This window comes from Coenobita brevimanus, chromosome 47, assembly GCF_032717465.1.
Source record: "Coenobita brevimanus isolate Jiangsu-jjx chromosome 47, ASM3271746v2, whole genome shotgun sequence".
NCBI classification, from domain to species: Eukaryota; Metazoa; Arthropoda; class Malacostraca; order Decapoda; family Coenobitidae; genus Coenobita; species Coenobita brevimanus.
Window position 1 is genome coordinate 9,637,523 of NC_137000.1, and position 26,608 is coordinate 9,664,130.

Here is a 26,608-nt window from a genome sequence, read left to right on the forward strand (position 1 = left end):
TCTTATTGTGGGGATAATGTGGAGCGGGATTGCCATGTGATACTACGACAACCGTGTATTGGTTTGGGACGCCTGTGGTTTGGACTCACTTTGTTTTGAATTCTTGGACTTACTCTGTATTTATATCACCCGTTTGGGGGTTGTGATTCGATGGCAGTGACCTCTTATACGACGCCGTTAGGGTAATTGTAATGGACTCACTCTTGGGTATATAATCACAGCTTTGCTTCACTCCGAGTCTCTGGTTTTTGAGGCTCAGGCAAGTTTCGAGTTCTTCCTTCGAGTCTCAAGCAGGTTCCGAGTCTGTCCTTCGAGTCTTGGGTATCGAGTTTCAAGTTTCAAGTAGTTTTATAGTCTGTTTTCGAGTCTTAGCCGGTTTTGACTCCGTGCTTCGAGTCTCAGGTTCCGAGTCTTCTTCGAGTCTCAGGTTTCCAGGACGCACTGTGCACGATTCTGAGACTTGAGTGCCAGAGTCTTCCAGTCCTGGTGTCTGGGGGCGCAGCGCAGAACCGCATGACCGAGACGCATGACACCCATAATCACAAAGTCTCCCTGTCCTGCCTGTGCCCCGCAGTGTAAGGGCACCTCCACGTGACCGACGAACCCCTTCCCTTGCACCATGTTACTCCGTGCCAGGTCATCCTCCTCCTCGTCCCCCAACGCCCCCTCCTTCCCTGGGGCGTGAGACTGACCGTGCCTGAAGACTGGGGAGGTTTGCTGGAAGATCTTGGACGCTGTGAAGGTGATGGTGGTGTGGGAGAGCTTGGGGTTGTCCTTCACGGAGAGAATGGAGCCCCGAGCCACGAAGTCTCCCGAACAGTAGAGGTGCAGCATCTCCTCCTCGCTACATGGCCGGCATTCTGTTAGGGGGGAAAAAGGAGATAAGCTTTAGGGTTTGGAGAAGATACGTAAATAATTGTGTCGTAAGGAATATTATCTTGAAAAAAGTAGTAGTTTAATGGCATGATAGGAAAATGTTTTGAGGGGACAGTTGAGTTGTAGCGTCTCTTTCTCGCTACATGGCCTTCATTCTGTAGGGAGAAAATAAGGGGTTTAGAAGCTGGAGTATAATGCCTGCTTCAGTGCCCTTAAGAACGTATACTGTGTGGGATATAGAGTAGTTTAGTGCTATGAAAAGGTGGAGCCTCCTAGCATTTCTTCTCTCAGTACACACACTCCGAGGAACGACATGGAGTTAATTGTTTCGTGTTGTTAGGGTTGGATAAAATGAAAATAGAGTTAATTAGGAATGGATGCCAAGGGAGTGATTTATTGGCATGAGGAAATACAACCAAATTTAATAGCCTAACTAAAAACAGAGGTGCAGCAGCTGTTTCTCACTGCACACTTAGCATTCTGTGGGAACAAAGGAGATGGTGTTAGGTGCCGGGAGAATATGACTGACCTTTGAGTGGCTTGATGTGGGGAATGGTACGGTGAAAAACGGAACGGCTTAAGGTCATGAAAGGTACTAATGCAGCATCACTTCTTTGACCTTAGTGCCGTGAAGAGTAGCCTGATTTGCTTTACAGTTACCAATAAAGTTCTCCAGCGTAGTGGTCATGAGAAAAAACAGAGTTGCATTGAGTCAAGTAAAGTGGTGTAGGGCAATAAGAACGTAGACGGGTTAGGTGTGTGTGAAGGAAGGTAGTCGGGTTAGTGATGTGGAGGAAAGTAGTCTTCTGGCATGATAATTGGTGGAAGGCTTTGAAGTATTTAGTGAGGCTCAGTTGTGGGCGAATGATAATCGGTGCAGTAAAGTAATGTTCCTGGGTTATTTGTGCTAATTTGTTAAGCCCTGGGTGTATAAAGGTTTGGAATGCATTGTGTGGTGTGGCTGTGTTATTTCTCTCTGTCTGTCTGTCTGTCTGTCTCTCTCTCTCTCTCTCTCTCTCTCATAGCTATAAAATGTTAACTGCGGCTCGTAAAATGATGTTGATTATGTTGCTAAAAGTGCCATTTGCGTCCTATTTGTGTGTGTGTGTGTGTGTGTGTGTGTGAGAGAGAGAGAGAGAGAGAGAGAGAGAGGACGCTGTATTATCTCCGTCCCTGTATTTAGCGAGAACAAATCACAAGTTGCCACGTCACATCACGACCTCCATTAGCCAATCAGAACGCGTTTTTGCCCAAATCTCTGACCATTCAACGCTTGGCTGAGTGGGGGAGGAGGAGGAGGAGAAGGAGGAGGAGGAGGAAGAGGGAGAAGGGAGGAGAGGAGGAGGAAGAGGGAGAAGAGGAGAGGAGGAGGTGCATAATGAGCAAAACAGAAGGAAGATGGGTATATGAAAAGACGAGAGAGAGAGAGAGGGGTATCATTTAGTCTGCCAGTAATGGGTAGTTGGTCAGTCTGTTATACCGGTTATTATACGAGACTTAGAGAGAGAGAGAGAGAGAGAGAATAAAACAGCAATCAATTAACCTCCCCCTTTAAAGCTAGATATGCCAATTTCTTAGATAAGACACGTAAAGGCAGTACCATTAAATCTCTCTCTCTCTCTCTCTCTCTCACACACACACACACACACACACACACACACACACACACACACACACACACACACACACACACACAAGAAGCCATACATCAAGTCAGCCATATAAGGAGAGAAGAGCCGCATCAGACACTTCAACCTTAAGTCTGTCACAATTTAGCATTTTAGATAGACACCTGACAGCAGCATTAAGATAGGGGGCCAGGTGACAGCTTGTTAAAGGGACAGCAAGGGAGTGAGTGACAGGTTGGGGACGGAGGTAAGGGGTTTGTGTGTGTGTGTGTGTGTGTGTAAAGTGTAATGTGCAGGTAAAGATGGAAGAGGGGGGAGTGGCTGAGAACAAGGAAAGTTGTCTGATGTTATTTAGAGACTGAAAGAGAGAGCTGAAGAATGGAAAGTGGAAGTATATTATTAAATGAGGTAGCCCAAGTGGAAGTCTGTGTGAGAGTGGAAGGTGGAAGGAAAAGAGAAGTGGATGTTGGATAGAGTAATAAAGGGATAGTGGATAACAGAGTGAGAGTAGATGATGGATAGGTGTGAGAGTGGATAGCAGAGGGAGAGTGGAGTATAATGGATAGATGGTTGTGGAAGAGTGAGAGTGGAAAGTGGAGAGAATTGGTAGATACATAAGAGTGGAGAGCCTATAATCAGCGGTGTGAGAGTGGAGTGGGTGGAAGGAGAGACGAAGGGTAGAAGAAAAGTGGAAGAAGAATGATATTTTGTGGTGGAGAGAAAGAGAAGTGGAGGATAGAATGAAAGTGGAGTAGCCTGAGAGTGGAATAAAGGGTGGATAGGCTACATGAAGACTAGCCTCTGCCCCTAGCCTACTCAGTGGTGTGTGTGAGTCTATATGTGGAGGCAAAAACTAATCCACCTTCACTAGTCCACATGAGGGGGTGGCGGACGAGGGGGGAGATGGAGGAGGGGGGGTGCTAATGGTGTGGATTGTGCTGGAGTTGCAGGAATGGTGGTTGTGGTGGTAGTGGAGGAGAGGGTGATGGTGGAGAAGGTGGTGGAGGTGGTTAGTGGGAATTAGTGGTGGTGGTGGTAAGTTGGAGATGGTTTGGGGTGGTAGTGGTGATGGTGGTGGTTATGGTGGAAGTTGTGGTTGTGGTGCGTTTGGTGATGATGGTATGATGGTTGCTGTGATGAAGGCGGAGGAGGAAGAAAATTCGGAGAGAGAGAGAGAGAGAGAGAGAGATTCCAATCGAACTAACGACAAGGAAAGAACAAGTTACCGAGTTTTTTTTTTCTTTCTACCTGTCGCATTTTTGTTCATTACTTATACACCTGCATTCTACCTAGTCATTACCGCTTGTTACCTGTTCTCTGTTCTCCGTTACCCTGTTCTGGTGCCGTGTTGTTCTCTGGTAACCCTTTCAGCCTGAGGACCCCTTTGTTATTTTAATTCTTCCTGTTTCCAATCGAGAGAGAGAGTTACATAGATATACAGACGTCAGCGGCCCGAACGAGGTGATCCGGTCCTAATAGAAAAAGTTGCCTTATTCCTTATTCACGGGAGGGGGGGGGGGATCTGTGCAAACTTTACTTCCACTTCTCAATATAACGAACACAATAACTACAACTACAACCCTCTACTTAGCTTGCAATGTGAACCGGTATGGCTCCCAGACTGGCCCGGGGTAGAGAGAGAGAGAGAGTATGAGGGGGAAGAGTGAGAAGTGGTGTGTGTGTGTGTGTACCGAGGTCAGAGTCTTGGTAAAGCCTGACTCCTTTGTGTGGGAGACCTGTGCTTGGACTGTGGTGGCGAGTGTGGTGAAAGTGAAGATGGCAGTGAGGTAGGGAGTTCTGGTGGTGGTGGTTAGGAGGAGGAGGGGGAGACAATTTTCTTAGTTTAGGGAGACTCCTTGGGGTGAAGTAGTTGACTCATTACTCCCCAGGGTTGCTGCGTGTGGGATTTTGATGGGAGGGTATTTAACGTACCACCTTCCGCCTACCAGCTCGTGGTCGCAAAATCCATAGGTCCGGACTTTAGGATTTCCCCCGTGATTCACTTTTCAGGTGTCCAATATCGTCCTCGGCTGAAGACGATGGCCACTAACTGGTCAAAAGATGTGGTGGTAGTTGTGGTAGAGGTTATGGTTGTAGGCGTGGTACTAGACATGATACAGGTTGTGGTAGTACCGATGATGGTTGTATAGATTGCGGTGGTAGTCAGGTAGAGATGGTGGTAGTTGAGGTACTAAAATTGAAAGAAGTTACAACATCTATTACCAGTGACGTTTGTTGTGGTACTCATGGTTGTTGTTAGTTAGTTATCTTTTAAAGTCGCTGTAAATCATTCGGGACAAATTAAACTTTTACAGCATCGAAAGCATCATCGAAATATCCTATCGTAAACGTCAAATGCTCCTTAAATTGCAGTGCCACCTAAATATCATCTGTCGGATTAAGATGTTGGGGGAAAAAATAGTACCAAGATTGAGCCGTTTGTCTGGATTTAGTCAGTTTTTTTTACACGAAGATTATGTACAGTACTTGTGTGTGTGTGTGTGTGTGTGTGTGTGTGTACGCAATAAAGTCGATGTGAACACTGTATGAAGAAAACCCTGTAACATGTTTAAACTTGTATGACATCAAAGAAAAAAAAACAGAGACAGATAGACAGACTAGGTAAGTAAATAAATAAATATGGGTAAATAGATAGAAAGGTAGGTAGGCTAAATAAATAATAAATAAATAAGAAATAAATCCGACCACCGCACTGAAGGGGTTGCAGCTCGGCCAGTAAAGTAATATTATTGTAAGTTTATTTCATCTATATTTGGACGTTTATGGCTTTTTATTTACGGGTGATTTAATTCGCGATTTATTTTGTGGGCTCAGGGCTGCGTTTAAATCAGGAGGATGTGGCCTGTGGTGGATGTGGTGGAAGTTGTTGTGGTAGGGTTTGTGGTGGTGGTGGTGGTTTTGATGGAGGTTATGGTGGTAGTGGTTGTGGTGGAGGTTACTGTGGTAGGGTTTGTGGTGGTGGTTGTGGTGGAGGTTATGGTGGTAGGGTTGGTGGTCGTTGTGCTGGGGTCGTGGTAGTAATGGTGGTGGGGAAGGCGTTAGTGGTGATGATGGTGGTGGTGGTTGTGATGGTTAATGGAAACTGTGATGGTGTTTGTGGTAGCTGTGATGATGATGGTTGTGGTTGTGGTGGTGGTGATTGATAGGAATTGGGGATGATGGTGGTGATTGAGGTAGTAATGATGATAGCGGTGGTAGACATGGTGGTAGTTGTGGTTATAGTAGGGAGTGGTAACAATAGTAGATACAGCAGGACCAGTAGTATGAATGTTGGTAGTAAAGGCAGTAGTAATAGTACTATAAATGTTGGTAGCAGTGGTAATAGTAATGTTAGTAATAGTGGTAGCTGCAGTAGTATTAAGGTAGACTTGATAGTAGTTGTGGTAGTGATAGTTGTGAAGAGGAAAACGTCGATAGTTCGGGTAGTGAAAATAGTGGTAGTAATGTTGGTAATAGTTGTAGTTCCGGATCCTTATGTGCGAAGGTGAACGTCTCTCTCTCTCTCTCTCTCTCTCTCACACACACACACACACACAAAGGTCGTTCATTCCTTTTTCTTTTTCTTCAATGTCCTTCAGTCCATCCATCCTCCCATCTTCTCCCTTCCCTCCCTCATCATCTTCACTCACGCATCTCCTTCCTTTCATTTTTTGTTCATTTATTCATTTTCTTATATACTTTTTTTCATTTTTCGTCCTTCTATTATATATTTTTTCCTGTTTTCGTCCTTCCCTTTTTTTTTTTTTACATTGCTAATCCATATATATATTTTTCCCAATTCTTTTTAACACTATCTTTTTTCTCCATATTTACAACATTTCCTTTTTGAGCAATTCTTTTCGTTGCTCAATTTTTTTTTCGATGTATTTTCTGTGATTATTCTCTATCTGTTTTTCGTTTTTTTTTTTTTTTTTTTTTTGGGGGGGGGCCTTTATTCTCTTCCTGACAATACCGTATTTTTTTTTCTTTTATTGGACGTTGTGACTATTGCTGATTTTCTTTTTCATTGGGTTTCTTATATTTATTTTTCATGTTCTTTTTTGGGGGTGAGCTTGTCCTTCGCTGCCTGCTATTTATATCTTATTCCTTCTCTCTCTCTCTCTCTCTCTCTCTCTCTCTCTCTCTCTCTCGTGTATGTATCTGTCTGTCTGTGTCACGGTATTTTTCTCACAGACCCACATACATACCGTCTCTCTCTCTCTCTCTCTCTCTCTCTCTCTCTCACGCAAGCAGTAAGAACCCTTGGAGTCAATTTACATATCGACATCGGCATCTGGAAAGTGCTTTGCTTTACGAGCGGTGAGGGCTGGCTCCTGGTGAGAGAGAGAGAGAGAGAGAGAGCTGAAGTAGGGGGAGTAGCCAGTCTTAAAGGTATGGGAATGGTGGTGGAGATAATGGTGAGGTGGAGGTGGTGATGGTGGTGGTGGTGATTGTAGTGATGATGATAGCCGTGAGTGTAGTAGTAGTAGTAGCAATAGTAGTAGTCATGGTAGTAATAATTTTAAAGCTACTAGCAATTATGAGAAAGATCATTAATGGTGATTGAATAGAATGGTAGTGACAGTAGTAATAGTAGAAATAGAGTTGGTCATAGTAGTAGTAGTAGCTAGTAGTGATAGTGGTAATACAGGTATAGAGATGGTCATAGTAGTAGTAGTGATCGTAGTTCAGTTATAGTGATGGTCATAGTAGTAGTAGTGGTAGTATAGAGATGGTCATAGTAGTTGTAGTAGTGATAGTGGTAGTACAGGTAGTGTAGGTGGGGGTAGTGGTAGTGGGGATGCTTAAAAAAAACTGGTGTAGGTGGGTTGACTTTCACTGTGGAGGGGGTGGGGGTAGGGGTGGGGGGCAGGGGGTGAGTTGGAGGGGTAGGGGTGGGTGTCTAGGGGGGTAGGGGGTGCCTTCCCTTGACTCATCTGCCCCCGCTGGTGAAGTGACTGATGCAACACCGCTCTCTCTCTCTCTCTCTCTCTCTCTCTCTCTCTCTCTCTCTCTAAAATTGTTCTCGTGCTGAAGGTATTTATGTGAGTGTGTAAGAAGATGCTCATGACTTGGAAGAGCTGTTGGCTTTGTTGCTTTAGATCTCTCTCTCTCTCTCTCTCTCTCTCTCTCCACTAGGTTTCTTCTTCACTTCTTCCTTATCCTCTCCTCATTCTTTATTCTCTTGATCTTCTCACGTCTTGTCTTCTACCTTTCCCTTTCCCTCCCCCCTCCCCTCCTCACTCCCCTCCCCTCCCCTCCCCTCCCCCCTTCACCCATCACGTGACCTGTCTCTGTATAAAGTCTGAAATAGTCAAGCCTAAACTTTCACTTCCATCCTCCCTTCCTCTTACCTTCCCTCCCATCCCACCCTTCCCTCCCTCTCCTGTATCATCAACATTTCATATATCACTTCCACTCTCTCCCTCTCTTGTTTTAACTTTATATATTGTCATTTTTTTCAGTTATATACCCTCCTTCCCTCTTTTCCCTTCCCTTCCCTTCTCTTTGCTTCCCTTTCCTTCCTGTTGCTTCCTCCCCCCCTCCCCTTCTCTTTCTTCTGTTCCCTCCCAGCCACTCCTCTCCCTTTCCCTCAGTTCATCATTCACTGCTTTGGTTTTCACGTCTTTCTGTCATCAACTCTTCCTCTCCCATTCTCTCAGACTCGCAGTGTAGCAGATGGCACGAACAGGAAGCAAGTAACAGTAAAAACAGTAATGATTCAACGGAGGCACTTCTTTTAACTCCTTTATTGCGGTGGCGTCTTAGATCACGGTATTTTATTAAGGTGACGCGTTGTATTTATTACCTTATTATTTTTTAAGCTCCAGAGAAACACAATATAAGGTAAGAGCCGTGATGGGGGTGGGCAGGTAAAATGGGTAAAAACTCCATCCACTTATCCAATCAAGCCATAACCATCTTCCCCTTACACGCCCCATCCCACCCTCAAACTCCGCCACATAATAACCCTCTTCACTACGAATATTTTTTTTACTGTTAGTCTTGCTATTATCTGACGAATGTATACTGAGATCTTTCATAGGTTTCAGTGTTATCGATTCCAGTATTATTCAGTCCAGTATGCACCTCATATATGCACTTCATACATAATACCATTTTCTCTTTTCACTGCATTATTTCACTACAATTTTTCTTCTATTCTTGCGACCACCTGACATTGTATACTAAGTTCTTTCGTAGGTTTCAGTATTATCCTGTCCACTACGCACTCCATTTATACACTCCACAGCTGCTCGTACTGAATACTTTTTTTTTTTTTTTTGTCCACTTCACTATTTCACTACGAGTATTCTTTTATTCTTCCTCCTACGTGACGTTCGTATAGTTAGATCTTTCATGTGTTTCAGTATTTCTCATCCATTCCCCATTCATCAAAGTAAAGGGGTTAAGGGGGGTACTAACACACCCTACTGCTGTCTTCTTACACCCCCTCAGTACTCGAGTTTCGTATCAAGGCCATTTTACTTACTTGATCCAATTTATTTTCGTCTTCCCTTTCACACCTCCCCCTCTCTCTTCCGTCATTGCAGGAAGTACTTTAATTCTTTCACCACTTCAGCTTATTCTCTTTACCAACACGTCACATTTTGAGCAGCCATACATCTTATCTGCGTTCGAAGTTCAAATATCGATGCTACAACTATTCACAGCCTTGACACTACCATTCCACAGAAGCACCATTTCCACTCACACATCACTGCTCACAACCATTCCACCGAAGCATGCCGCAGAGGTCCCAGTCAGAGTCAGCAAGCATCTTAACATCTACCTTATCGCCATTCACACATTGCTGCTCTCAGATATTGCCAGGCTGAACCACTATGCGAAAATCACTCAGAAATGTTATCGTATCTTTATTGACACACACACACACACACACACACACACACACACACACACACACACACACACACACACACACACACACACACACACACACACACACACACACACACACACACACACACAGTTAACAAGCGGCATCACATCACCATCTCTTGCATATACGTGGTGTCAGATTTTATAATATTCCACCTTTCACTATCCTTCATCATCTTTCGGTATCTCCACCCCCGTTTGCCTTACTCTTATATTGACCTCTCTTATGACCTCACCTCAAGGATAACAGTTTCTTCAAATGTATGTGTCATTGTCTCTCTCACCCTGCACCTTCCTTCCCCGCCCCCTCCTCTCCCCCTTTACCCGCCATCTCTCCTCCTCATCACTCCCCTCTCTCCCCTTGTATCCCCATCTCTCCCCCTCTCCCCTCATCCCCCCCCGTAACACACAAGAATGCAATCTGCTCCTAAACACTACTTGAACGTGCATCAAACAGTTATCCGCCCAGTGAAGGTGTGTTTTAGTCGCTGCCATACTGCGATTTTTGTATATGAGGCACACCGCAGGACAGGACCTTCACCGAGGGATAGACTGCATACATACATACCACTCCATCCATCCATCCATCCATACGTATATATCCATCCATCCATCTATCCATACATACATACCTACATACATACTGTTGGGTGACTCCATTCGTGGTACCGTACTGTACAGTAGACTCTGAATTAGGGGATGAATAATTGAAGAACACCCATTACTTTTTACCGCTTCGGACACGACTGGTTTTCTTTATTCAGGCTTACAATAAACGATTTGGTTCCGCCGAGAATATTCCCAGCAGTCACTTCGTTAACGCTGATTTTCCTGGCACGTTTTTCATTATCTGCACATTTTCCTTTGTTTTTAGAGAAATTTCAACTCTGTGTGATAAAAGAATCCAGCATGAGCACCGCGAAGGATGTATATTTGAGAATTTTTTAGGATTATCGACTTAGAAAAAACATTAACCTCTTCAAGACGTGAGAAATCTTAAGTGTTTTATTCTTGCCTTTCCCAGACGTAATTTCTTTCGCCAAGGAGATGGTATGGGCATGTGGAGAGGATGGGGAATGATACTTGGGTGCAGAGAGTGATAAGTAGTAGTATATAGCCTAGTAGTGGTGGTGGTGGTGATATAAATTAAAAGTTGATGATGGCTATAGTGCTAATTGTAGTAGTAGTAGTAGTAATGGTAGTAGTGGTAGAAGTAGTAGTCGAGGTAGAGGAAGCGGTAGCAGTGGTAAGGTCAGTGTTGCAGGGAGAGGAGAGGCGTGTGTGTATTTGTGCAACTTATCCAAACAGGGAGTGTGTGTGTGTGTGTGTGTGTGTGTGTGTGTGTGTGTGTGTGTGTGTGTGTGTGTGTGTGTGTGTGCCCTGATGCGGGTGAGTGCCTTCGTCTTCCCCTGGGGCCAATACTGCTTACATTCTACCCTTTTTTCTCTCCCCTCTCTCTCCCCCTCCTCTTCTGGCTCCTGCTACCTGGGGTTTGGGGTAGATTTGGGTTGCATTGGGTAGGTTGGGGTAGATTTGGGTTGCATTGGGTAGATTTGGTTTTAAGTGACTTGGTTCTTTGGGTAGATTTGGTTATGTCGGAAATGGTCTTGGTCGTTTTGGGTAGATTAGGTTAGTTTGGGTAGGTTTGGCTTGGTAGATTTGGATGCTGTGTGTGTGTGTGTGTGTGTGTGTGTGTGTGTGTGTGTGTGTGTGCGCGCTCGCGCGCGCGCGGAGTTGGCTAGCAAGAGAATGTGTGTAGGTGGATATTGGTGTGTGTGGGCGGGGTGGGATAGTGATAGAATGGATATGGGTGTGTGTGGACAGGGTGAGGTAACGAAATAATATGGGTGGGTGTGTTTGCCTTCATGTGGGTGGGTGTGGGCGGGGTGAGGCATAGAAATAACACGAGTGGGTGGGTGTGTTTGTCGTCATGTGGGTGGGTGTGAGCGGGGTGAGGTATAGAAATGAGAGGAGTGGGTGGGTGTGTTTGCCCTCATGTGGACGGGGTGGGGTGACGTGGTAATAGATGTGGGTGGATGTGGGTGTGTCGGTATGTGATGAGCCAGCCTAGCCTCCGCCTAAACTCGCCTCTTTATAGCACATTTGAGTATGTTTGATAGCTTCACCATCCCTTCCTTCCTTTCTGCTTCCTTCTTCCTCCCTTCTTCTTTCCCTCATTCCTTCCTTCCACCTTCCATTCCTTCTTTCTTTCCTTCCTTCCTTCCTTCTTCCTTCCTTCCTTCCTTAGGGATCCCTTTTTTTTCGTACCGTAAATTCATTTTAAATTCTCATTGACTCACGTATTTATTTTTTATGGCCCATTAAGATTATATTGACAACCATACATTCATATATTTACGCATTGGTATTCGTTATTGGCATATTTGTGCTTTATTATACACTAGTCCATTCATTTATATAGACTTTATCGTTTTTCTGTAAGTAATCATGCCTTTTAGTACGAAATCTCTTCTTTAAGCTGAATAAAATCGTCTGGCGTAAGATAAATAAAAAGAAGAGTAAAATAAGATTACCCTTCTCTCTCTCTCTCTCTCTCTCTCTCTCTCTCTCTCTCTCTCTCTCTCTCTTTTGTCCGCCTCCCGTGTTTCTTGGTGAACAGGGACGAAATGGTGGCGAGGCGTAGGAAGGAAGTTTTGGCCTGAAGGGAGTGTGTGTATGCAAATGAGTCCCGCCATCTATTTACATATGGGTTTGGTGAGGACAGCGGAGGGGAGGGATGGGTGGAGTGTGTGTGATTTATTGTTATTATTATTATTATTATTATTATTATCTTTATTATTGTTATTTGTTATTTTTAGTAGTAGTGTGACATTATTATTATTATTATTATTATTATTGCTTATTTTGTTATTGATTCTGCCACTGTCTGTTTTTTATAAGATTAAATTTGAGATCATTCATGTGAAATTCTCCGTAATGACTGTTTTCATATTCACCACAGCAGCATCAGTTACATTTATTACAAACCTAATCCTTAGCAATGTAGGTGGTATTTCCAGTTTGAGAAAGTTGTCAAGATAAATTTAATTAGGTAGTTACTGTATTTAAAAAGTTCCCTGGTTTTATATACCGGTAGTTTTATCATTTTCAAGTGTGATTATCTCGATTGGGTGATTAAGTATTTTTTTTACTCTGCTGTATTTTTATATATTTTTGTTGTGATGGAGGTAGACGATTTTATTCACGTAGGAGACCGTTTGAGATTGAAGTGGTTGAAAATAGGCTACATTTGCAAGTATATTATGATTATGTTGTTGTTTTCGTCTTACTATAATTCAAAGGATTCTGGAGACATGACAGGGATGGGGTTTGGGGGTTGTGTGTACTCTATAACCCCGCCCCGTAGCTTTGGTCTCCGCTAAGTTTGATTAAATCGTGTGTGGTGCTAGAAATGAGGCATAGAGTCGTTGTACTGAGGTGGTTTAGTAATTAATTGTCTGGGAGGAACTAAGGGATAATTTGATGCAGGGGAATGGTATATAAGGGAAGGGTTTAGTGTTTAGGTCAGCGTTGCCAGGTTGGGTGATGAGGGTAGCAGCGGTCACTCCCACCAGCGCTACCAACACTTACGTACCGCCTGTATACATCCCACTCCTACTTAAGCTTATTATTATACTGTTCCCCTGCATTTTTGTGTAATTAGTGTGAATCTGTGCTCTTAATGGGGTAGGAATGGGGATAAATGACGAGGTAATTTGGCGGGAAGTGATGGATTGGAACACGTGTGGGTTGCAGTGACGTTTGGCAACAGTGAGCTCGGGCCATGGCGGGTACTTTTTTGCGAATTATTTTTATTTTCCCTCCATCTTCCCTTGAGTCGAGCCGTACCGCGAGCCTCCCTAAATGTCTGCTGAATATTTGTGGCTGCTTTATTATCCTTCCACCGTCGCAGGGCCGAATGCCAGTGATATTAGCTCTCGTTAGTGAATTATCGTACACATTCCCCCTGCCCATTCCTTCCTCCCTCTCGCCCCTCCGCCATCTCTCGGCCAATCAGAGGCGAGATGCTAATGCCCTTGAATTATAATTGGTCAGTTGGCCCGGGATGCTTTATGGGGTCCGATGTTACGCAAGTTGTATACAAATTAAGGGCGTTCGCGATATCTAAAAAGGACGCTCACCGGGTTTTGGAAAGTTGGATGATTTGCAAGAGAGTTGAGCGTTAATTAAAAGATGTTACTGATAAATGAACAAGGGAAATTAATGATGCTATTTTATGATGACTGGATTAAAAGCGTTAACTGATAGTTTAATAATTGCGTGAAAGGAATAAGTGGTGATCGTATATGACTCCACTATTATTTTTTAAGTTATTGAAGGTGAAGTGAAATCGTTTGGTGTCAGCAAGAATGAAATAATTAAAACCACGAGAAAAGAAGAAGGTATAGTTGTATGAATGTATATAATAAGTTAAATGAAGGGAAAATATAAACACGCCGCCAAATGTGCGAAGATGAGAGAGAACTTAAATAGAATGATGAAAGATGGCAAGGAAGAGAGAGAGAGAGAGAGAAATAGCGAAGATAGCTAACCTTGCCGATAGCCATAATAATGTTACCCTTCCCCATTCCAGTTCTTCCTTCCTTCCTTCCATTCTTCATTCTAGTTTCGACTTTTCCTCTCCAGTATTTTTCTTACTTCGTACGTTTTTTCTTTCGTTATATCTTCGTTTCTTTCTTCCTTCCCCTTTTACTTGCCTCTTCATCTTTTTTCTCTTCTTCCCTCTTCCTTTTATCTTCTTTTTCCTCTTGTCTCTTAATTCTGTTCCTTTACTCCTTCCTCTCTTCTCTTTCCTCATCTTTTTTCTTCCTCTTTTCTCTCCTGTCTTTTTTCTCTCCCTCTTCTTTGCTCCCTCCTCTCCTCTCTCTCAAATTCTTCATCTTTTCTCTCCCTTTTTTCCCTCCCTCGCACACGCCCCGACGAAGCCATTTTTGGGGTGGAGTTTTGTTTCAATATTTGCTCTCTCTCTCTCTCTCTCTCTCTCTCTCTCTCTCTCACACACACACACACACACACACACACACACACACACACACACACACACACACACACACACACACTGCATCCTTAGTATCGCTGGTTTACGTTTGGTTTACCTTCACATACACCTGTCTTCTTGTTACCTGTATAGCTTTACCTGTATCCTCTGTAGGTTACTCCCCCTCCCCCTTCAGTTACCTCACGCTTCTTCAGTTACCCCTCCCAGCCTCCCTTCCCTTTCTTTGCCTCTACATCTAAGTCTTCTGTCCCTTCCTTACCTTTCCCTCCTTCTAACCCGTGTTTCCCTTCCTTACCCCTCCCTCCCTTCGTTATAGTCTCCCCCGTCTTTTCCCTAGCGCTTCGCCTGCCCCCATTCCCTTTTCCTTCCTCCCAGCTCTTTTTCTTGCCCTTTTCCTTGCCTTCAGTCCCTTTTCCTTCCTCCTACCTCCCTCTCCCTTTCCTCCCTTGCCCTTCCTCCTATCTCCCCCTCCCTTTCCTCCCTTGCCCTTCCTCCTAGCCTCCCCCTCCCTTTCCTCCCTTGCCCTTCCTCCTATCTCCCCCTCCCTTTCCTCCCTTGCCCTTCCTCCTAGCCTCCCCCTCTCTTTCGTTAGCCTTTCTCTGACTCCCCCCCAGCCCTACCTATCCCCCTTCCCACCACCCCACTTGCCTGCCTCCTTATTTCCATTCCAAGTCTCCATCCGTTTTGCCTCCCACTGTGCCTACCATCATCTCTCCCTCCCTCCATCTTCTCTACCCCTCCTTCCTCCCCTCCCTCCCTCCATCGTATCTTTACCTCTCTCATATCCGCTTCTCATTCCCCTCCCTTCCTTTCTTCTATCTCTCCTTAATTCCCTTTCTCCCTCTTCTCTACCCCTCCTTCCTCCCCGCCCTCCATCGTATTTCTGTTCTCTACGTCTCCTCTCCCATCCTTTCGTCTCTCCCCCTTCTCCTCCCTCCCTCATATTTTCTCTCCCCTTTCCTCTTTTTTCCTCGTCATGTCTTTCGTCTGTTCTCTTCCATTTCCTCTCCCTCGTGCATTTTCACCATCCATATTCTCTCAGACTCTTCTCTTTTTTCTTCTCTCTTCTGTTCTTCTCTTCTCTTCTCTTCCTTCCTCTCTTTTCTTTTCTCTTTTCTCCTCTTCTCTTCGCTTCCTCCCATCACCTCCCTGACTCTTCTATCCTCTCTCACCTCCTCTCCTCTCCCCTTCCCTCCTTTCCCCTCCTCTTCCTTCCACCTTTTCTCTCCTACACTTCCTCCTCCCTCCATCCCCGCCCTTTCTGTTATTCATATCAGTCTCATAGAATAGTTACCATAGTCAAACTCAACAACAAAGGGTCTCAATCCAATAGGGCTGTTGCTGTTTGCTCTCCTTTGTACTTCATCCATCCCTACCCCTCCCACCCATTCTCTTCACTACCCTCTCTCCCTGCCTCCTCTCCCTACCTCCTCCCTACCTCTACTCCCTGCCTCCTCCTTACCTTCTCTCCCTACAGTACCTCCTCCCTACCTTCTCTCCCTACAGTACCTCCTCCCTACCTTCTCTCCCTACAGTACCTCCTCCCTACCTTCTCTTCCTACCTCCTTCCCTTCCTTTCTCTTGCTCACTGTCCTCTGCCCCTTCTCTCTCTCTCTCTCTCTCTCTCTCTCGCCATACCGATACCTTTTCCTTTCTACTTCAGTCTTTGTTCCTCTGTGTTTTCTGTCTTTCCTTCTCATACAGTGTCCTTCCTCTTTCTTGCCTACGCCCTTCCTCCTTTACCTACATTTCTCCCTTCTTCCCTCCCTTTTCTCCTCCTCCATTCCCTTTTCTTCAGTTTCCCTCATGTTTTTTTCCTCTACTTTTCTTCCTTCCGTTTTCCTCACCTCATTATTAATATTTTGTAGTCTTTTCATTACTATTCTTCAGTCGTCTCTTCTCTTCTCGCTTGTATTTCCCTCTTTTCTTGTCACAGCTTTTCTGGTCTCCTCCTCTGGTCTCTTGTTTACTCTGTTCTTTTTAATCTGTGCTCTTTTTCTTTTGTCCTTTTTCTTCTCTTTCCTACAACCTCCCCTCCACCCTTAGTTCACCTGGCGACGCTCTGTGAAACGCTAATTAGTCGATATTACAGGTGCGCCAGGTAGCCTCTCTCTCTCTCTCTCTCTCTCTCTCTCTCTCTCTCTCTCTCTCTCTCTCTCTCTCTCTTTCATACACACACACACACACACACACACACACACACACACACACACACACACACACACACACCAGTATGTCTGCTCTTTGTCCTCATGTTTCCTTCTCTTCCTCCTCCTCCTTCTGTGTTTCCTCCGCGATGCTTCTGCTTCTTTTCTTATTTGTATATATACTTCTTCCTTGTTTTTCTCCACACGTCGATCTTTCAGTATATATATGTATTTTTTAAAATTATCATCTCATCATGCTTTTATTTATTTCTCTTGTGTTGTTTGTCCTCATTACTCCTCTAGGAGCTGCCTGGCGTGGACCAACAGGCCTACTGTAGTTATTCTCTTCTCTTATGTTCATGTGCTGTGTTCTTTCGTCAACTCATCCGTTTTGTCTTCCTTTCTCCCTTCCCTCCATTCCCTCCTTCTTCCTCACCCATTCTCTCTTTCCTTCCTTTCGTCTTTCCCTTCATTCCTTCCTCTCTCCTCTCCTCCTTCCTTTCTTCCTTCCTTCCTACCTTTCCTTTCCCGTCTCCTCCATCCTTTCCTTCCCGTTTCTCCTTTCCCTCCTTTTCTCCCCTCTTCTGCCCTTCCTCCTCTCCTTCCCTCATCTCCCTTCCCTCCGGATCCCAAGGCAACTCGTGTGTAGCCTACTAAGAGAAACTGGAGAAAAGGTCTATTGTTGAGGAGGGCGTGTGGCTCCGTCGTGCAGAGAGAGAGAGAGAGAGAGAGAGGCTAGAAATAAATTAAAGGATGTAACAAGAATACAGAATACAAAAAAGCGGGTGTTTACTGAAATGCACATCTGACTATGGTGTATGAAATGTGGGTGTAGAGAGAGGAGGCTGCGTGTGTGTATTTGGTGGGTGTAGACTGAGACGATGCGTGAGGAAATGGGTGTATCAGTGTTGAAGATGAGAGGTGGATGTGGGTGTGGATATGAGGGTATAATGTAGGCTGGGAGGGTGTAGTTGTTGGTGTAAGAAGAGAGATGGCCTGGGTGTGTATTGCTCAGTTTTGGGGTCTGTGGGTGTGGGTGTAATTTGAGAGAACTAATAATGTAAGATGGTGAAGGGTGTAGTTGTGTTGAGGGAGAGAGGTGTGTGTGGGTGTAAATGTAAGAAGAGAGGCTGCGTAGGTGTGGGTTGCTCAATTTGTGGGTAGGTGGGTGTGGGTGTGGGTGTAATATGAGAGGATGCACACCACCACATCCATCACACTCACTGCATCACTGTACCACACACACTATCTCCATCCCAGCTCACACCATCCCTTCCCCCCTGTCTTCCACTTCACCCTCCTCTCCACCTTCACCCTGATATTCCTGTGCATCCTGTCACACCCTAAATATCACCCATCCTCAACACCCTCGTCAAGTCCTACCCTCACCCTTACCCACACCCTCCTCCTTCCCACCTTCACATATTTTCCCCTACCTCGCCTCACACCACACATCCCACCATCACCTCCCTCCCCCACCATTCACCTCTCCACATTCCCCACCCATTCCGCACACTGACACTACACCCTTTCCCAGCCCTACATCCACCCACACACCCTTGCCCACCCTCACCTCTCTACACACACCATCCCCACGCTACGCTCTCGCCTCGCCAACAACTGCCCATTCCATATCTTCTCCCCACCTCCTACACCTCTACCCCTTCACATCACACCCCCTCACCCTTCTACACCTCATCCCACCCCCACCTGCCCCCTGCACCTCCGCCCCTGCCCCTCCAGCTCACCCTACCCAAACACTTAGCCTAACCAACAGGTGGCCACCACAGGGGTAGACCCAGCCCTCTCAGGTTACAGAGAGAGAGAGAGAGAGAGAGAGAGAGAGAGCAGTTAGTAAAAAATTAACATTGACCTACCCATATAGATCCATCGAAATAACTGCACCATCTTTCCGTCTACCTTCCTACCATCCTACCAGCCTGCCTTACACTGCCTTCCTACCAGTCTACCTTGCCTTGTATATTTTTTTTTCCTTCCTTCCTATCTTAATTTCCATCTTCCTTCCTTCCTTTCTATCCATCTTTCTTCCTGCCCTTTTTATCCTATCTTCCTTTCCATCTTTCTTCCTTCTTTCCTTCTTACCTATCTTTCTTCCTTTCCTTTTTATTCGTTTTTTACCTGTCATTCGCAGTCTATCAAACTCTTTAGTTCACATGAGAGCAATGTTAGCAGTCGCATGGTTTAGCAAGTCTCGCTTAATCCTTTCAGTACGATGGCGGTCACTTACTCGGTACTACAAGCCTCCTCCCAGCAGACGATTTTATTCAGCCTGTAGCATATAGTGAAGAGGTTACTGGAATCCCCTTGATGACCGGAACTAGATATTTTGTCGACTGAAGGAAATCGTTTTAAGGTGGTAAGATTTAAATAGATATCGTATTACAGGGCTTGTTCTTTGTTACGGACGATTTTACAGGTGTTTGTTTAAGCTGTAGTTGTGGCTTAGTGGTTTGAATGTTCCAAGCGGAGTAGCAGCCTTGCCTTACGGATGGGTTGGAGTGTGGGTAATGGAAGAAGAAGGAGGTTGGAGTGTGTAAGAAGTGGGTGGAGGAAGGAAGAGGGAGGTTCGAGTGTGTAAGAGGTGGATGGAGGAGGAGGGAGGTTGGAGTGTGTAGGTGGACGGAGGAAGAAAGAGGGAGGTTGGAGTGTGTAAGAGGTGGATGGGTGAAGGAAGAAGGAGGTTGGAGTGTGTAGGTGGATGGAGGAAGGAAGAGGGAGGTTGGAGTGTGTAAGAGGTGGGTGGAGGAAGGAAGAGGGAGGTTGAAGTGTGTAAGAGGTGGGTGGAGGAAGGAAGAGGGAGGTTGGAGTGTGCAAGGGATGGATGAAGGAAGAGGGAGATTGGAGTGTGCAAGAGGTGGATGGAGGAAGGAAGAGGGAGGTTGGAGTAAGAAGTGGATGGAGGAAGAAAGAGGGAGGTTGGAGTGTGAAAGAGGAGGATGGAGGAAGGAAGAGGGAGGTTGGAGTGTGCAAGAGGTGGATGGGTGAAGGAAGAGGGAGGTTGGAGTGTGTAGGTGGATGGAGGAAGGTAGAGGGAGGTTGGAGTGTGCAAGAGGTGGATGGGTGAAGGAGGAGGGAGGTTGGAGTGTGTAGGTGGAGGGAGGAAGGTAGAGGGAGGTTGGAGTCTAAGATGTACGTGGAGGTGGAGGAGGGAGGTTACCTGGGCGGGCACCTGTCGTGTGGGACCCCCCGTAACTCTATCCCTTACCTGGCCGCCCGGGACACTTCGCCACGCACCCCTATCTCGGCTACACGCTGCCCTCCCCAGCACCTTGCCAGCTCGGTTCACTATCGTTTTCGGGATGGCGTTTGTTTCGGCTCCGTTGTGTGATTTGGGGTTTGTTTTGGCACCGTTGTGTGATTTGTTTATCTAAATTTTCCTGTATCAACTATAAATAATATAAATGGTGTTGATTATTATGACATTAGCAACAGTACCGGAAGACTGATGATAATTAAATGTATTCACAAAACGGTAATTCACACAATAATAATGGTTATACTGGTAATAAATAATGATATATATTTTTTTTAATTGTTATCATTGTTGTTATTATTATTGCAGTAATATCACCACCATCACTAACAACAACAGTAATGGAAGCTACAAGAATCAACATCACGACCAGCAAAAATAATAATAATAATGATAATGATGATGACAATAATAATAATAATAATAATAATAATAATAAATAATAATAATAATAATAATAACAACAATAACGCACAAAGCCATCGCAGACAGTGAGGTCGAGAATGCTACTGGACCATAATGTAACTTGATCCTAATGGCTGCCTCTTGGATATAAGAACTGTTCCGTCATTTGATAGCAGGGGAGGGGAGGGGAGGGGAGGGGAGGGGAGGGGAACGAAAGAAGAGAGTAAAGGGTGGGAGGGGAAGAGAGAAGGATAAAGAAAGGGAAGAAGAGGATGAATATAAATAGATAGGTAGATAGATAGAAAGGTATTAGAGAGAGAGAAAGAGAGAGTAGAACACAATTTAAAAAAAAAGATGAGAAAAGAAAGAAAAGTAGACGTAGAGATAAATAAGAACATAAGAAGAGAGGATAACTGCAGTAGGCCGGTTGGCCCATGCTAAGGTAAAAGGAGTAGGAAAGAGACATTTGGGACTACCGTCAGAGGAAATTAAGTACCCAGGGGAGGTATTAAGGAGTCAAATGGGGAGGAGGTGGAGGAGGAAGAAGAGCAGGAGGAGGAGGAGGAAGAGGAGGAGGCTTAGGAGAAGAAGAGCAGCAGGAGGAGGAGGAGAGGAGTAATCATGATGATAATAATAATAATAATAATAATAATAATAGAGGAAATAAAAAGCTTAAATAGGTGTGGTAAGAAAATGTGAGAGACAAGAGAGAAAAAACAACTAAAAGGCTGTGAAATAGACTTGAGAGAGGGAGAGAGAGAGAGAGAGAGAGAACACCTGAGCTAATCCATTTACTACCTGGTCGTTTAGGCTTCGTGTCCAGTCAGGAAAAAAATTGAAAAACGAAAAAAAACGAAAAAAAAATTGTTTGGAGGGTTTTAGGAGTGAGGTGGAAGGAAGGAAGGAAGGAGGGGAAGGAGGGAAGTAACCAAGGAGTTGAACTGGAGTGAAGGAAGGATGGGATAGGTGGATATTAAACAAGATGGAAGAGTACGGTATGTGGAATGGGTGGAACATGTATAATTGCTACGATGACAGTCATGTGGGGGAGTGGAACAGTGTGGATCAGTGAGTGGAACAGTGTGAGGTGGTGCTAGAGGTGGAATGGAAGGTGGTGGAAGCGTGAGAGTGGAGCGATTCAAGTGGAAGAGTGGGATTAGTGGAGCAGTGTGGATATTAGGGTGGAAAGGGGGTGGAAGTGTGGGAATGGAATGAGTCAAGCGGAAGAATGAGGTCCCTGAAACAGAAGGTGGATCATAGCTCGGGAAAGATGGTGGTGGGAATGGAATAGGAGGTGGAACTTGAAGTGGAAGAGGAAAGAAAATGGAACACGGGGTGGAAAAGGTAGTGGTGGATACGTGAGAGTGGATGGAACCAAGTGGAAGGGTGAGACCGGTGGAGCAGAAGTTGGAACTCGAGGCAGTGGATCTCAGGATGGAACGTGGTGGTGTTGTGTGAGTGGATGGTGAGTCAAGTGGAAGGTTGAGCCTCGTGGAACAACACAGCAAGTCTGCCTCTCTTTTTACAGGCAGTGATGGCGTCAAGGTTGTGTTGGCTTTTCTTGTCTCTCCTGCCTAACCCTGCCTCACTGGGGTACGTCTGCCTCACACACTCTCTGCCTGACTCCCTGCCTACTTTGATTCCTGCCTCTGCCTTACTGCCTCACTCCCATTTTGCCTACGTCCTTGTCTTATTTACTGCCTCACCCAGCCTCACTGGGCTACGTCTGCCTCATTCGCTCTATGCCTGACTTCCTGCCAACTTTGGTGCCTGTCTTTGCCGTACTGCCTCACTCACTCTCTGCCTGACTCCCTGCTACTTCCTTGCCTGATTTTGCCTTCCTGCCTCACTCACTCCCTGCCTACTTCCATGCCTGACTTTGCCTTACTGCCTCACCCACTTTCTCTCTTATTCTTTGCCTACTTCCATGCCTGTCACTGCCGTCCTGCCTCACTCACTCTCTGCCTGACTCCCTGCCTACGCCCTTGCCTGACTGCCTTCCTGTCTCACTCACTTCCTGTTTTCGTCCTTGCCTCACTGTCTGCCTACCTCACTACCTTACTCTCTGCCTCCTCTTTTGCCTGTCCCTGCCTGATTCTGGGTTCTCTCTCTCTCTCTCTCTCTCTCTCTCTCTCTCTCTCTCTCTCAGGTAGGTGTGGGTTGCGTGTGTGTGTGAGAGAGAGGCCGGTAACCCACCATTGCCGGGAGCTGTCAGTAGGTAGGTAGTAAGTAGATTAGTAGGTAGGAGGACAGGTAGGGACGTAGGCAAATACAGTAGATATGTAGGTAGGTAGGTAGCACGGAAGGCATGAAGACGGGTAGGTAGGTAGCACGGTAGGTAAGTGTTAGGGAAGACAGGTAGAAGGAAAGTAGGTGGGCAGGCAGACAGTCAAGTAAGTAGGAAGGTCGGTAGATGGCTAGGTAGGTAGGTAGACAAACATGCAGGAAGGTAGGTAGGCAAGTAGGTAGAGAAGCATGTAGGAAGGTAGGTAGGAAGGCAAAACACACAAGTTCTAAGGTGGTAGGTAGGTAGGTAGGTACACCAGGATGCAAAAACGTGCGTAAGTAGACAGACAGACAGTAAGTTGATAGAGACAGACAGCCTCATAGCCTCCTGTCTAAAACTGAAAGGACAGTGGAAAGAAAAGCAATAAAAGAAGAAGACAGGACCTCTACACTGGGACTGAAGTGACAGACAGACCAACAGACAGGCATGCAAGCCGTGAGGGAAGGATGGACAGGCTGAGAGAGAGAGAGAGAGAGAGAGAGAGAGAGAGGCATGCAAGCGGTGAGGGAGGGAGGGACAAGCTGAGAGAGGGGGGTGATAAAAGATAGAGGTGTGTTTTATATATGAATGGCAGGTTAATTGGAGAGAGAGAGAGAGAGAGAAAATGTTCTAATGATCGGCAGGATAATTTCAAAGAAAACAGAAGTAATGCAAAACAAACAGAAGCATGTGTTAAATAAAACTAAAATAAAACAGAACAAACATAATAAAGATAAACAAGGAGTGTTGTTATTTAAAGACTGAATTAATAGAACTTACACAACCAGATAAATAAGGCAAAAAAATATTATAGAAGAACGTAAGAACAAAATGTGATATAGAACCAGACACTTATATCCGACCCCTGTAGCACCTGCCATCGATAATCACCCTCCCCCCTACAGGTGATAAGAGATAAAGGATAGCTGGTGGGACCTTTGGGTGGTGATGGTGATAGTGATGCTTGGGGTGTGTATGTGTGGGTTTGTTTGTGATTGTCCTCGTTGTGACTATATGTGTATGTGAAGTTTGTATCTACTGCTATCCCTTTTTATCCGTCTGTCTGTTTATCTGTCTTCCTTCTTCCCTTTTCCCTCCCCCTCCACTACCACCATCTTTGATCTCCCTCTCAGCGAAGCCTTCCCCATCTCTTATCCATTCTTCCCTCCTCCTCCTTTCTTCACCCTCATCCTTCAACCTCCCCTCTCCCCCACCCCCTCCCCCTCTCCCTCCCCCTCCCTCATGATAAGCTATCTTTAGGTGCCCCTGTGGTGATCCTTTCAACGACTTCAATTGCCTTATCACTACTTACAGAGTTGAGGTTTTGCCACGCCGATGTTCTGGTAGCTTCTCTCTCTCTCTCTCTCTCTCTCAGATTTGCATCCCTTATTTTTTCCTTCCCTCTTTTCATATTCTCTCCTTCCATTTCTCCCTCCTTTCCAAATCTCTCTGCCTAGCATTTGTCGTCCTCTTCCCATTCTCTCCTTCCGTCCTTCCCTCCTCTGCAGATCCCTCTCTCAAGAATTCCTCCTTCCCTCCCACCCATTACCCTCCAGCGTCTCTCTCTCTTCCTCCTTCCCCCCCAGCCTAAGGAAAGACAACCTCCAGCCGCCATAAAGTACCACGCCAGTAGCTCCCGTCCATGCCATTGTTTACATCCGTTTTCTAATACCTGTGACGTCATCGTAGAAAGTGGGATATTTATTGCCTTGCATGGAGCACTGGACAGTACCTATTGTGTGTGTGTGTGTGTGTGTGTGTGTGTGTGTGTGTGTGGTATAGGGTACTGCAAGTGTGTTTTTTATTACGCTCCTTTTTTTTTTATCGTATGTACAAGCAAATTACCTTATATATATATATATGATTACTTCTTATTCGTTACCAGGAACCTCTTTGTGATTTTGATTTTATTTTATATTGTTGTCAGTTTTTCACTTCCAACTCTTCACATTTTTATATAGGCCTACATTTTTGGCTTTTTTTTTTTTTTTCCTCCGTGTTTCCATGCAGGGTAACGTTTTCCCTGCTGTAGGTAAATTAGATGCCATTTTTCGTTAAGTGGTGCTTCAGGGTGATTAGAGTAGGGCAGGGTGGGGTGGGGTGGGGTGGGGTAGGTTAGGGTGGTGGGTAATTAGGTGGGGGGAGGGCGCTTTGATTGGCAGCTGGACAGGTGGGGATGACGTCATGTAGGTGGGTGGCCAGGTGAGTGGGGAGGAGGTGGATGGCATGGAGGTAGGTGGGCAGGTTGATGTTTGAGGTGGGGAGGGGAGTGGTTAGATGGGTGAAGGTAGGTGGGTATGTGGGTAAGGTGGTGTGTGGGGAGTTGGGCAAGTGGGTGAGGTGGTAGGTAGATGGTATTTGGGTAAGGTGGTGTGTGGGGAGCTGGGCAAGTGGGTGAGGTGGTAGGTAGATGGTATTTGGGTAAGGTGGTGTGTGGGTAGGTAGATGGTTAATATGGTGGGGAGTTGGATGTGTGGAGTGGGGAGGTAGGTGGGTAGGAGTGAGTGGATCAGGAGGTAGACTTAGGGTGGGTAAGGAAGTAGATGGGTAAGAAGGTAGGTGAAGTGGGTCGTTGGGTGAGGAGCGGGTGGATAGTTAGACTTGGTGAGCGTGGATGGATATATTGATGGATAGGTGGATGAATGGGTGGCGCACGATTGCTGGGTGGATGGATGGGTGGATAGGTGGATGAGCAGATGAAGAGATAACTGGTTAAATGAATGGTTGGATAGCTTGATGAATGAATCGATAAAGACCATATGTATGTATGTATGTATGTGTGGATAGATAGATGGATTGCCAGATGGTTGGATGGTTAGATGGATGGATGGTATATAGACTGGAATGCGGAAAGGTGGACAGGTAAGTAGGTAGACAGGTAGGTAAGTAGGCGGGTCGGTTACCGTAGAAAAATGAACGCTTTGCATCTGTTTACTTAGTGGGAGGTTGTGTGTGTGTGTGTGTGTGTGTGTGGTATTTCTTTCTCCTATTTCCTCTTCTTTCCTTTTTATCGTCAGTGTATCTATCTCTGTATTTCTGTCTATCTGTTTTCATATCTCTATGTCATCAGTCACATCCAATCAGCTAGTCACTTCGGCCACTCAGAAAATCAAGCCAAATCAACCAGTTAGAATATAAAGTTAGGCCAGTTGTTTGCTAGTCAGAATATGAGCCAGTCACTCAGAAAACAAGATCAGTCACTCAGAAGGCCAGCCAGTCACCTCAGCCACTCAGGAAAGCAGTGAGCCAGTGGTCAGTGCGGTCAGCAGTCAGAGAGAAGGGACGCAGAATTTAAAGCACTCATTTGCGACGCACTGGTGGGGTGTCTGATTGTGGGAGGGAGGAAGGAAAGTAGGAAGGGAGGAAGGAAGAGAGGAAAGTAAGAAGGAAGGAAGGAAGGAAGGAAGGGAGGGAAGGAGGAAGGAAAGTAGGATGGAAGGAAGGAAGGGAGGGAGGGAGGAAATGAGAAAAGGGAGTGAGAGATGAGGGTAACTAGGAATACAGGAAACAAAAGGTGCCAATGATGCCAGAAGGATGAGAGGGAGAGAGAGAGAGAGAGAGAGAGAGAGAGAGACAAAAATATAAATACCATAATATCCAATAACATGTGCCTTTTACAACCACCAACCATCCCCCAAACTACCATCACAACCACAAGAATGGTCCTTTACAACCCACAACCACAAATATGCCTCCAAGCGACCACAGCCACTGCTGCTTACACCACCACAACCGCGAGGGTACCATACCTACCACAACTACCAGCACCACAGTCATTCATACTATCACCACAGACACCATACAACCATAGCCACCGTTCTGCCTACCATAATCAATAACCAGACTACCAGCATCCCTTCATTGAGGTGTGTGGAATAGCTATATATATTCTCTGCAAATTAACCTAACCTAATCTTGCCATCTTTCCCTCTTGAATGATGAGCTGCAAGTGTTCAGCAGCAGAGTATGATGCTGTTGCAAGGCTATGGAAAGGATGTAGAGTCACAGTTTGGTTTTACTCTGCCATTGCAAAGCGTAAAAGTTTCCTCTAAGATTGACGAACTGATGCTTTGAAACGGGATAGAATGA

General features: G+C 45.5%; 1 protein-coding gene across 1 annotated transcript in view; it reads right to left on the reverse strand.

Annotated features, from left to right (window-relative positions):
- Positions 1-423: 423 nt before the first annotated feature.
- LOC145399019 (meteorin-like protein) overlaps positions 424-26,608 on the reverse strand; it is a 110,002-nt gene continuing 83,817 nt past the window's right edge. The window contains exon 4 of the mRNA XM_080271747.1: positions 424-860. Within this exon, the coding sequence (XP_080127873.1) occupies positions 424-860 (437 nt within the window). The remainder of the gene's footprint in view (positions 861-26,608) is intronic.